The 12,842-nt window shown below is 41.6% G+C and overlaps 1 protein-coding gene across 3 annotated transcripts in view; it reads right to left on the bottom strand.

The window, feature by feature from the left end:
- Frmd3 (FERM domain containing 3) overlaps window positions 1-12,842 on the bottom strand; it is a 255,021-nt gene that overhangs the window by 31,840 nt on the left and 210,339 nt on the right. For all 3 annotated transcript variants that reach the window (XM_076843507.2, XM_076843506.2, XM_076843508.2), the window contains one exon: window positions 5,481-5,605. In XM_076843507.2, coding sequence (XP_076699622.1) covers window positions 5,481-5,605 — 125 coding nt within the window. The remainder of the gene's footprint in view (window positions 1-5,480; window positions 5,606-12,842) is intronic.

Here is a 12,842-nt window from a genome sequence, read left to right on the forward strand (position 1 = left end):
TCTAGAGTTTCAATGATGCCATACTAAGCCACCTTTGGTTAGGGCTCTACACTGTAAGCAACCTTTAAAGACCTCTGTCTCCTCCCTTTCACATATGCATGCCCTGTTACATCCAGGACACAAGCATACATGCATACTCAATATGCACAAACACAATGTGCACAAACACAATGTGCACAAACACACACACACACACAAATATTTACAGAGACAGTGCTTAAGTGTAGCTTGGGGAGTTAGTTTTACTTTAATTCCATCTATGCTTTGACATGAACACTTTCTCAGGCACATGGAAATGCAGCATCAAACCTCCACTTAACCCAACAGCATTGCACTCTCAAGATCCTCCCATCATGGAACTTCTGGGGTCTCTACTATGCTTTCACTTGCCCAGAAGAAGGGTTTCAAATATTTTCAACTCATTTTGTTTTACCCACCCAGGGGGAAAAGCATGGCTTTTCTGCCATGTTTAATTATACCAGCCCACACCACTGCTATGGCAGACAAGAAGGATCTTCATTGTGTGTCAGTAATTGCCAGTTACCAAGTCTCATGTGATTAATTTCATCCCTCTTCTCTACTAAAATCCAAATTTCTTCCATAATGAAAGAAACACTCCACCAATAAAACATGAGCATGTTGCTATATATACTGTTGGAAAACCTGCTCCACTTTGCATGTAAATTTATTCAAATTAATGACTCCTTAAAGTGACATTTTCTACCAGAACAATTCCCACTCTTAATATTTTCTTCATTTGAAATACTGAAAAGCTCTAAAGTGGCACTTTCAGTTTTCAAATGTCTTGCCATTCTCATCTAAAATTTTCCACTACAGAAATTCTCTTGGATCCCGTAGCCAAGCAACTTTAGGGTGAGCACGAAAACATTCCTGTTGCAGAGTGGTGCCTAGGAACTGATTTTATTTTTCCTCTACACAGACACAGCCCACTTCAAAGCTAATCCTCCAGCTGTCCTTTGGGTGGATGGGGTCACATGTGCTTCCAGAACACTGCTGGGTTAATCTGGGCATTAATACTCTGCCCAGCTGTCTTTGAGAAATTTGAAGTTCTGGGATGAATGAAAAGAACTTGTCTGACAAATTGGTGGCCATGACCTCTGAGAGCCATGGCAGCAGCAAGAATTCTGCCACCAAGGGCACCTTCTGAAACAAGGCACCAGAACCTTCCCATGACCTAAGAGAGATGTGGCTTCCAAGGGTCAGGGTTAAGACCATTCTACTTCTACAATTTTGATTTTTTTAAAAAAATTCCTAATTAGACAACTCTTTTAATAGCACCTGGGCTGCCAATCTTGACCTGTTTATGAATCCAGTTCTAAAATGCATGTGATTTGAAACTCCTCCAAACAAGAATCTGAGCCATCACACAGAGATGGGGAAGGCGACATCAAAAGTAAGCAGGGATATCCAAGGTTCTGACACTCTGTATTTAATGCTCAGAAAAACAATAGCCACTCTCTTGGTCATTCCAACACCTAACCATTATTTTTGCCATTGATTTCTTGGGTGATGTTGACATGCCATTTAAACCTTCCCATATTTCATTTGTTTCATATTTGAAATAAATAAGTCATAGTTTTTTCACTCAATGTCTTCAAGTCAAAGACAGGACTGGACAGTAGAAGCCCATGGGCCACATTCCTGCTATGTTGTTAGTGGTCTGTCTTGATGATGGTCCTGCCAACAAGTCTTGAATCCATTTTCTCCTCCTAGGCTCACTCTTTCAGCCCTTCAGACTTTGTCTATTTATTTTGGGGGTTGTTTCAGTTGTCCCTAGGTGGTCTCTATGCCTCCAACTCAATGGTTGTTAGTAAGAAAGCCATTTTGCTCCCCAGGGAACATCTGGCTAAATATATGGAGATATTTCAGCTTGTTAAGACTTGCGGGGTGCTATAGGCATCTACTAGGTAGAAGCCAGGGATGCTGATAAACACCCTACAACACACAGTGTGCCAACAAAGAAATGTCAGTTTTAAGGGGTCAATAATACTGAAGTTAAAAATTCAGTTCCAGTCATATTCGCCTGAATCTGTTCTTCACATACCACCAAATTTGCCTGAATCCATTTTTCACATACCACCAGAGAGATACAAAAAACAATTCCAGTGATATCATCTCCATACTGAAAACTCTTCAATGCTTTCCAGTTGCTGTCAGGTTAAATAAAGTCTAAATACTTCAGCAAGTCATAGAAGACCCATTCTGATCTGGCCCTTTCCTAGCTTTCTACCTCACCTTCAGCATTTCCCTATGTACTCTTTCCTCCCACCACACATGCACTGCTGTGGCTGGAGCAGACCACTCACAACTCTGTCTTTCTATCAGTGTAGTTGTTTCATTCCACTGCTCACTGATTTTATGACAGACGCTCCATAGTGACTAAGGGACAAGACACTCTCCCAACAGCTTGAGGCACTGAGATCCTAGAAGCAGGCAGAAAAGCGAGCATATAGTTCAGTCAGCAGAGGCCAGACTTACTCAGCACCTCTGTGGTCCACTGTCTTCTCCCCAACCTGCTGTGAGCCTCCAGGGAAGAAGGAACATCTTCATCTGCATAGTCCATAGCAATGTGCCCAGGTAAATGTGGTTGGCCGGTTATGTGAGTGGCATTTGTTATAGCTGTATTAAGGAATGAATGAATTTCTACCCTTTTTAAACTTTCTTCTTACTCACACATAAAAACATCCTGAAATAGCAGAATGGAAGGATGAAACAGAATTCATCATACTGTTCGTGCACAAACAGCCAGAAACAGGACTCATCCACAAAGGTGGAAGACCATCTCACTTTAGAGCTGTATTCTCTGCCTCTCTTCTCTTTACATATCAGGAAGACAGAAACCTGTAAAACCAGTATTCATCTTGAGGATTGTCTGAATACCATTGCCCGATAAAGACAACAGACATGTATGGAACAGAAATTTGACTGGTAGTCACAACAGAATGGTACTGAGAACACAAATCTTCATGTACTCTAGGAATCCTGCTTTGAAATTTGTGGTGACTAGGATGACTCTGCTCTTACTCTACACTGGGAGGATCATTTCACTGTTTGAATAATTAACAATATTTTTGTTTCTACTTGTCTTCCTTTTAAATTTATTCTACCATCCTAGAAGATTTTTACCTGAGCTTCAAAATCCATGAAGATGTTCTTTAAGGGGACAAACCTCCTAGAGAAAAAAATTTTACTAGATATTGACAGAGCTCTTATGAACTTCTAAGAGAGAGACATCAATTTGGCTTCACAGCTGGTAAAAAAAATTAAGATGAATCTTTCAAACAGGGAAAATTGAAAAGACAGTTAATGGATTCCTACTCCATATGATGAAATTTTTGCATTTGTATTGCACTTACCTATAATTGTTTGTCTACCGTGCATCCTTTTGTTACGTGAAAGAAAAGGCTAGTATTTAGCATTAAAATATCTCTATAGAAAATGGAGCCAAATGGAAGCTTCTAATGGAATGGGGTGACAGGTTCAGAGTAAAGCTTACCCAGCCTCCTCTTCATGTCCTAGGGGAACCTCAGAAATGGCCTAGAGTTTTGTATTCCCCTTGCCAACCATTCAACCTGTCTGGTGTAACAACTTTTATTTCTATTTATCTTCTCTCTCTCTCTCTCTCTCTCTCTCTCTCTCTCGTTACTGGGGATTGAACTCAGGGGTGCTCAACCACTGAGCCACATCCCCAGCCCATTTTTAGATTTTATTCAGAGACAGGGTCTCACTGAGTTGCTCAGGGCCTCACTAAATTGCTAAGGCTGGCTTTGAACTCACAATCCTCCTGCCTTAGCCTCCCCACTGCTGGGATTAGAGGTGTGTGCCACCACACCTGGCTATTCTCCATTTTTGCAGATAACGTGGAGTCACAATTTCATGCATATGCTATTCTTTCTCTCATTATTTACTGCATTAGTCATGTCCTCTTTCATTCTACCTTGAAATAATCATAAACCTTAAGAAAAAGTGATTTTTCCCTCAAAGCAATATTTCAGGAATATGGGATGAAGCTCATAAAATCATCAGTAACTAGAAGTGAAAAACACAAAACATTTTCTTTCATTTGCAAAACACACATACACAAAGAGAAAGAGAGAGAGAAAGGCAACATGGATCCAGAGACTCATGGTTAAGAAAATTATTTTACTGTGGAACTTACAGCATTAGTTGGAAGGATAGATAAAAAAGGCCATTATAGCCAGCCTGTTCTCATAATCACCATATCTTGTGGCCCAGCTGGATACAGAAGGCATCTTCTGAGATCCCATTCTCCATATGTTTCACGCTTTCTCTCTATCATGGCATTTTTGGTATCTAGTTCCTCAGTTCCCCTTCTAACCATCAAAGCATTCTCTCAGAAAAATATTTAGTAAAATTCTTCACATTTCAGCATGAGTTGGTTACTTCTGCCTCTCTCAAGTGTATTTGTTTTCCAAGGCAAACTCTTACTAAGAACTCAAAAAGCTTTTGTGAAAGGAATTCTTGATTTGAGAATGGGGTAAAGGTGATATTTCAGGGACAAGGAGTCCTGCCCTCTTACATTTCCAAGTATCTGCATTTTTAATGACAAAACAAAAAAATATTGTATTAAAGTTAAGGAAAAGCATATTATATTTGTATTCAGAAATCTTTATTTTGTGTGCATTTGTTTTTGGTTTACTTTGAGGTTAGTAAGAGTCTGAGATTTGCCTTACCACGTGTCTGAGATTTGCCTTACCATGTACGGTGAGATTTTTCCCTTTCTCCCATGAAGGAGAAGGAAGAAAAAGAGGGGCAATAGAAGGGTCAGAAGGAAAGGGAAGAGAATGAGTCAGCAAACATATTATCATCTTAAAAAATATACTGGTTTGGGGGTTAAAGTAGGCACCATGTATTTAGTCTGTATCAAAACTATCAGACAAGGTGCTTGTGGAAAAGAGGCTAGGGAAATACTGAGGCAAAAAGAGGATGAGCAGCACAGAGATACTTGTGGAGAATTCTTTATAACCACCAACTGAACTGGGATGGAGTAGAAAAACATCACCTTTCAAGAGGACTTTCTGCAATAATGGAAATGTTCTCAGTCTTAGATTCCAGTATGGCAGCCATCAACCACATGTGGCCACTAGGAACTGGAAATCTGGTAGTGTGATTGAGGAATTGGAATTTTAACTTTAATGGATTTAAACTTAATTTTAAATGGCCTCCTTGGCTAGTGGGTACCACAATGTACAGTTTAGGTCCAACACCATTACTGCTTTCCCATGCAATCTTAGAAATACTTGTACCAGTAAAACTTCCAAGAAAAATGGATAGAACTCCCAATATCACACAGACTTCTGACTGAAAAAGAATGTATTTACTAAAACACAGTGTATGGCTCACTGAGGCCCCTGACTCAACCCATTTCCCAGCATACATAAAATTGGTGCTTCTTTATTCTTCCAAAGCAGATTTCTAAAATGAAGTGGCTGACTTACCTTCACCCAGGGGAAGTTCCTCTTCCTGCTCAATGGGAGAAGGAAGAAGGGGCTGCAGGGGCTCCATGTTAATGATGAGCTGTTTGTTCAAGGAGTGGGAACTGCGACTCTGAGTAATGCTGATTCTGAGAACAGACAAAAGCCAAACAGAGTTGATGTCCTTTGTGAGTGCTGACCCCTTCTCTCTCAGGGGATATCCAAGCTGAGAAGTGCCTCTAGACACACACAGTGAATTAAACTAGAAATAAAGGTGACATAAAACTCAAGACCCACCATCCTTCTTACCCTTAAGATCCTGACAAACATCTATGTGTTCCAATGCAACCCAGTAAAAGAAAATGTAGTCGCCCAGATGCCATCAGATCTGGGCATGTCAGATGAAGATGTGAACATTTTAAGAAGATACAGGAAACATAGGTGTCAGCTATCACTGAACTAGATATGCAGAAAGGTGAATGAAGGGTGTGGCTCAGAGGAATAGAACAAGCACCAAAAGACCCTGCCAGATGGATGGCACAGATGTGCTACAGCTACAAGCTATCTTTCTGTAGCTGGATGTCCAGTGATTAATATTCCCATTCACCCTTCTCACCAGCCAGCTATGAAATCCAGGTCTGTTCCTCCTTTGGGAAAGAACATTCACACCAGTGGCTATGGCAACAGCAGATGGCAAGGAAACTGTTTAGGTGTCCATCAAAACTATTGCCTGACAGCTGGGGAGCCTATTTGCACTGCCTACTGCAAGGAGACCAGCTGTCTGTCCTGCCAGACAAGGAGGTGGGGACCTGCAGGTGGATGACTGGCACCCTTCCCCTCCCCTGTTTCCTGTCAAAACCAAAACCAACAATTCCTTCTAAGATGTTGTCAAATGCCTCCTGCCCTTTGAAGCCTTCCTGGATGGCTTCTGACAACAGAGACAAAGACTCACTCTCTCCCTCCCTCCCTCTATCATTCTCTCATGCTGCTCTCTGTTCTTTCACAGCTATCTGCATGTCACCTCTGTCTCTGTGCAAGTCATTGGTGTACTGAGCATTCCCTGCCTCAATAAGCACCGTAAGGGCAGAGAGTGCTGACCTGGCCATCTCTGTCTGCCCTATGGTGTCTTGTTTGTCATTGTGTTAAGGGTGCTCAGGTTTAAAACCAAAGTAAACCAAGTGCAATCCTGGTTTGGCATATTGTCATTTCAGACTGGCATAGGTGCTCCCAGGCCTGGTGGAGGGACTGCCTTCTAGCCTGAGCTCTTCTGTTGGACCTGGGATGAAGAGGGGAGGAACAGGATGTCTTTTAGCCTCTTGAATTAACAGATAGGGACTTGCTTAATCACGGAGTCCTTTGCTTCCTTACCTCATTCCTCAGCCACTTACAATATAGCTAATGGGTATGAAGGGCTGCCTTGTCCTGGCAGGGGTATAGCTCCCCTGCCGCCTTAAGCAACTCACTGTCCAGAACAAGGATTTTCAAACTTTTTTCTCTGAGAACTGCATTATGAAATGCAGGAAGGTCCACAATGAAAATAAGTGTTTTATGAGTGTTTACCCACAGCTATGTGTTATTTGCTTTTTTTAAAAAAAAAAAAATCTATTTTATTTTGTTTGAAGTGCTGGCCTTGACTACGACTTTACTTCATGGCTCACTGATGTGCTATAGATACCATTGGAAAAAACACACATCTCATGAAGGAGACTGATGACCCAGGTTCCCAGTGGAGTACTAAGGAGGGGCACCAGATCCTGGTGAGTAAGGGGAGAGTCAGGAAGGACCTTGCAGGGGAACTGATGCCTGTGGCAAGTCCTCGTGAGTATGGTAAAGTTTACAAGGAAAAAATTAGGGAGAGAGAAATTCTTACAAAGAGAAGAAAGAGGAAAAAGAGGGAGGGAGCAAGATAAGAGAGGAAGGAAAGAAGGAAAGGGAGGGTGGAGGGAGGAGATTCCTTTTTTATTTTGAACAGTTCTCAGTTTTTGAGTTTTCATGGGATTTCTTCTGTCCCTGTGGTCATTAATGACTGTGATTCTGTCTATGCAAGTGCAACACATTGCTATGCTTTGCATGGGTTTTCTAGCTTTCTGACTTCTGAGATGTCCATTGTTTTAATCATCTTTTTGGCTACTATGACAAAAAGACCTGAAAAGAACAATTTTAAAAAGGAAAACTTATTCTGGGGCTCATGGTTTCAGAGATCTCAGTCCATAGATGGCCAACTCCATACCTCCCAAGATGAGGCAGAACATCATGGGGAAGGGTATGGAGGAGGAAAGCAGCTGGGAAAATAGCCTCAGGAAGCAGAGAGAAAGAAACACCCCCCTCATGGACAAAATAAATCCCCTAAAGGCAAAATCCTCAGAGACATATCTCCTTTAACCACATCCAACTTGCTTTCTGTTACCATTCAATTAATCCCTATTGGGGATTAATTCATTAATTATGTTAAACCTCTTACAACCCAATCATTTCATCTCTAAACTTTCTTGCATTGTTTTACACATGAGCTTTTGGGGGACAGCTCACATCTAAACCCTAACACCCATAGATTAATTTCTTGCACAAAACAACCCTGATTTGTTCTGCCCCTTGACTGACCATGCCAACCACTTAAGCTGGCAACTCTTCTTATCTCCAAAAAAATCACTGTTTATGCTACAATGATGGGTCTTTAGCCAGTATTTATGAAGAATCTTTAATTGCTCATCAGTCCTCCTCCCAACATTCTCTGCCTGAAGATTGCAAGCATCCTCCTGCCTCAACCAATATTGCAATGTCCAGCAAATGGCTGGTTCTGTGGCAGATTTACCTTCCAGACGTGGGTCATCCTTAACACTGGATGGTCAGGAAGAAGATGCTGGCTCAGCCCCTACACTCACAGGCCCCAGGCGCTCCACTATAGTAAGGCCCATAGCTACTACAGGGGCTTAGAGATCTGCCCAGAGTTGACCAGATGGTACCTATAGGGAATTACAACCCTGAGACTCTCCAGTAACAGAATACAGAGAGGAACATTATTTAGACTCAGATAAACACAAAGGTGGCTATGACTAGGGATTTCCCTGGAGCACAAATAATCCAGAGCCATGATATTATGACAGGTTGGGGGACAAAGCAAGCAAAATGAGGAAACAAATCCAAGTTTCCTACCTTTCCCCACTGCTATGGTCTGAATGCTTATGTCCCCTTAAAATTCATTTGTTGAAATAACCTCCAATGTGATGGTACCAAGAGGTAGGCCTTAAAAGAAGTCTGAGGGTGCTTATTTTTGCCTTCTACCATGTGAAGACACAGCAAGAAGGCACCATCTGTGAGTAAACAGCCCTCACCAGACATCAAATCTGCCAGTGCCTTGATCATAGGCTTCCCAGCCAATGGTATTTTGTTATAGAGGAATATAGAGAGAAATAAATTATAAAAAATAGAGAAATATTTTTTCTTCTTTATAAACCACCCAGCCTATGATATTTTGTTATAGCAGCTCAAATGCACTAGTATACATACCCACCTCCTTTAGTCTAAAATTTCCTTTTTTCACCTCATTTTCCCTTTGCAGATTTTGTGTGTGTGTGTGTGTGTGTGTGTGTGTGTGTGTGTTAAAACATTAGGTTTATTTGCTCAAAATTCTGGAGTTTGGAATAGAAAATCCAAGTATTTCCAGGACCCTGTTCCCTCTAAAGCCTACAAGAGAGGATCATTCCTTGCCTCTTCCAACTTCTGGGAGCCTTAGATCTTTCTTGGCTTGTGGCAGCATAACTCTAATCTTCTTTGCAGACTTTTAAAGGTGCCAAGGCTTCTTTTATTGTGAGAGCTCAAGAGCACAGTTGTTCTATGATAATATAATACCAGAATCTGAATGACCCTTTTTTTTTTTAGCTAAGAAAGTGATTTGTATACACTTGATCCCATCATTTTTTTTTCTTGGTATACTTGTAAAATAGGTAAGGTAAATACCATATTTACAGATGACGGTGAGGTTATATAACTTAACTAAAAACACAGGGCCTCCATGATCCAAACAAGGCCCCACTGCTAACGTCCCACCTCTCAACACCAGTGCACCAGAACCATGGCTCTATAACATGAATCCTTGGAGACACACCCAGTGTTACATTTTAGAGATGAGATATCCCCCAAAATCTCATGTGTGGGACAATGAAAGAATGTTCAGAGGTGAGATGATGAGATTATGAGAGCTGTACCCTGATGAGTGGATTAATCTACTTGAATGGATTGACTGGGTGGTAACTGTAGGCAGATGGAGTGGACTGGAAGAAGTGGGTCACTGGGAACATGCCTTTGGGGTTTATATTTTGTCCCTGGTGAAGAGAGCTGTCCCTCTTCCTGGTTGCCATGTCCAAAGCTGCTTTCCTCCATGGCACCCTTCGCCTCACCTCCGGCCCAGAGCTGTGGAGTCATTAGACCAGGGTCAGAACCTAAGAAACCATGAGCCAAAGTGAACTTTTCCTCCTCTAAGCTGTTCTTGCCGGGTCACTTGGTCATAGTGGTGGAAAGCTGACTAAAACACCAAGCCTTGTCATGAGGTAACTGGTTCTATGACTGGGTCTCCCCAGGCCAGGTCAAGACACAGATCAGGTAACTCTATTCTCAGAATCCACCTGTCTGTCAGCTGACTATTAAAAAGGCCTGACCCACTTTGTAGCCCACTCAAGTGTAAAAAAGTCTCCTAGAAGACTGCCACAAAGAACGCTATTAAAGTTGAAAGGTTTCCTTTGGGAACTGCAAGTTGATTCTAATGCTGGAAAACATGGTTTGTATTAAACTTACCTCCTGGTTTTTCTCAAATATGCTTTTAAGATAGGCATGAAAAATACCATGTTTACAGATAAGGAAACCAGGGTTATGTAACACTTACATGGATAAACTCAGGACCCAAAAATGGTGGCATAAAATAGAGAGGTAGAATGAAGCTGCAGAAGTTCTTTCACCACTTCTTGGAATGCTGGCCTTGCTAGCAAGCCTCCAAAAACTTCATCCACAGGAATACTAATGCAAATGTATCTTTCAGATCCTATCTTCCCATTTTTGGATAAAAGATGATAACACTATCAAAACATACAATTGTGTGGCATTTTATAACTTCAAAACACTTGATTTTTAATCCTCCCAACAAAATCTAGGAAAAGCAATATATAAATCTCATTTTATACCTGGGCAAACTGATGATTTGGGAAGCTGAGTGACTTACCCAAGGCTATAAGCTGGGAAGCAATACAGCCAAGACTAATGTGCTTGATTCAGATATAAATGCTGCCTGTGAGAAGCCTGGTGGTGGCTGTCATGCCCAAGTGACTGGCACAGCCAGCCCTGTGCTCAGTGAGCTTCGGCCTGTGTCAGATCAGGAGAGTGATTCTACCCAGTAACCAACCCAGGAGAGTTTTGCTTGTAGATCTTCTCATCAATAAAAGATCAGTGACCTAACATCAGAGTTAACTTCAGCTCCTTTTTTTGAAGAACAAGAAAGATTCCAAGACATTATTCTCAGTCTGTTTCTGTCTTTCTGTACACACACCTCAGAAGTAGGAGTCCATGAACCTGTCATTGTTTGACGAGTAGAATCTCAGGTGTGAGGAAAGATGCTTAATTAAAGCCTTATCATCACCATTTTATACTAACAGTCATCTCTGGATGCCCACCATCAGAGGAGAGCTCATTATTTGGCAGCCATAACAAAGAAGCTGAAATAATTTGAAAATAAAATAATTGTCTAAGACAAATAATTTTCTACCATGCAGCTGGCTACTTGCTGGGAAAGAGGATTTGCCAGCAGGAAAGTATCACATATCATCACTGCTCCGACCAGAATGCTGCCTCCAGAGAGGTGAAGTCTGACAGTGCAGCATTTTGGACAGACTTCAAATCTAAAAAATAATGGGGTTGGGCTGGGGATGTGGCTCAAGCAGTAGCGCGCTCTCCTGGCATGCGTGCAGCCCGGGTTCAATCCTCAGCACCACATACAAACAAAGATGTTGTGTCCGCCGAAAACTAAAAAATAAATATTTTTAAAAAATTCTCTCTCTCTCTCTCTCTCTCCCTCTCTCTCTCTCTATCTCTCTCTTTCTCTTTAAAAAAAATAATAATGGGGCTGAGAATACAGTTCATCCACTAAAGAAAATAACAGAGGTGCTACTGTTAACTCGAAGTTCATGAATTCATTCAACAAACAAGTATTGAATTCTACTATACACCAAGCACTGAGTTAAGAAATGGAGAATATGGAGAGGACAAAGAGGGACAGAGCTTTGGCCTCCCACAGCTTGCTTTGTTTAAAACCATTACATTAACCAAATTCTTCCCAGTACTGTCAGAGATTTAAGGGATGCTGACAAAGAAAGCAAGGACAAGAGAGGCTTCCTGAGGATATGAACTTAGTAGTCTTTCACAAACAGATGAAAGGGGGTGGTAGAAGACAAAGAGCATGAAAATCAGGCCTCAAAAGCCTGTGAGTCCTTGTTTGTAGTAATATCTTGGGGGATTTTAAAAGATTCCAGAAAAGAGAAATGGAATTGATTGATGCCTCAGGCTGAATTCATTTCCAGCCCCTTTTTGGTGGTTCAGTGGCCTCCAAGAAAAGCTTTCATTCTGGCCAAGCTGCTCCCTTCACCCTAATACCATCGGAGAGCACAGCTACTCAAAGTGTGGTTCATGGACCAGGCAAAGGGCCATCACCTGGGAGCTTGTTAGTAATGCAGACTATTGAACATCATTTGGCCTTTTGAATCAGAATCTGATTTTAAAAGGATCCCCAGGTGATCCTGTGCAAGTTAAGGCTTGAGAAGCCCTGAGCTAGGAAGTCTTGATTTCCTTAAATTATGAAAACCTCAATTTATAAGAGAAGCATTTCAAAAAATTATTTTTTTATCTCATTAACCACCCATAGAGCAAGACACTGGAACTCTAGACCTGCATCTGCCATACCAAATATTACTTGGATAAATCATTTCACTTGTCCAAGTCTCAAGTTTCTGTCAATAGAGTAGAAGCAATAAAACTAGGTGAGGTCTGAAGTTATTTCCAAAGCAAAGATTCTGGATAAGAAATGATGTGTTTTATCATTGCTGCTGTTTCTTTTCTACACTGTGCTAATGATCACAGTTTAGGGCAGGGGAGGAACTCATTGATGGGTGGGCCATCAGATGTTCAGGTATTACAATGAGGTGCCCCCAGCCAAGTTGTTCCACCTTCCCCAGCCCCTCAGTTTTTTCTTGCCTCTTAAAGCCAAGGGACTGGTTTTGCAGATGCATGTGACAGCTCCCCACTGCAAGCAGGGTTCAATTATAATCTGTATACATCTGCATAGGATCTCCTGTAGACTGTGGTTCTGCACCCCTCTTTGGGAGAGGAGAGAAGTGCCATTTAGAT

The sequence above is a fragment of the Callospermophilus lateralis genome, chromosome 2 (assembly GCF_048772815.1).
Source record: "Callospermophilus lateralis isolate mCalLat2 chromosome 2, mCalLat2.hap1, whole genome shotgun sequence".
NCBI lineage: Eukaryota > Metazoa > Chordata > Mammalia > Rodentia > Sciuridae > Callospermophilus > Callospermophilus lateralis.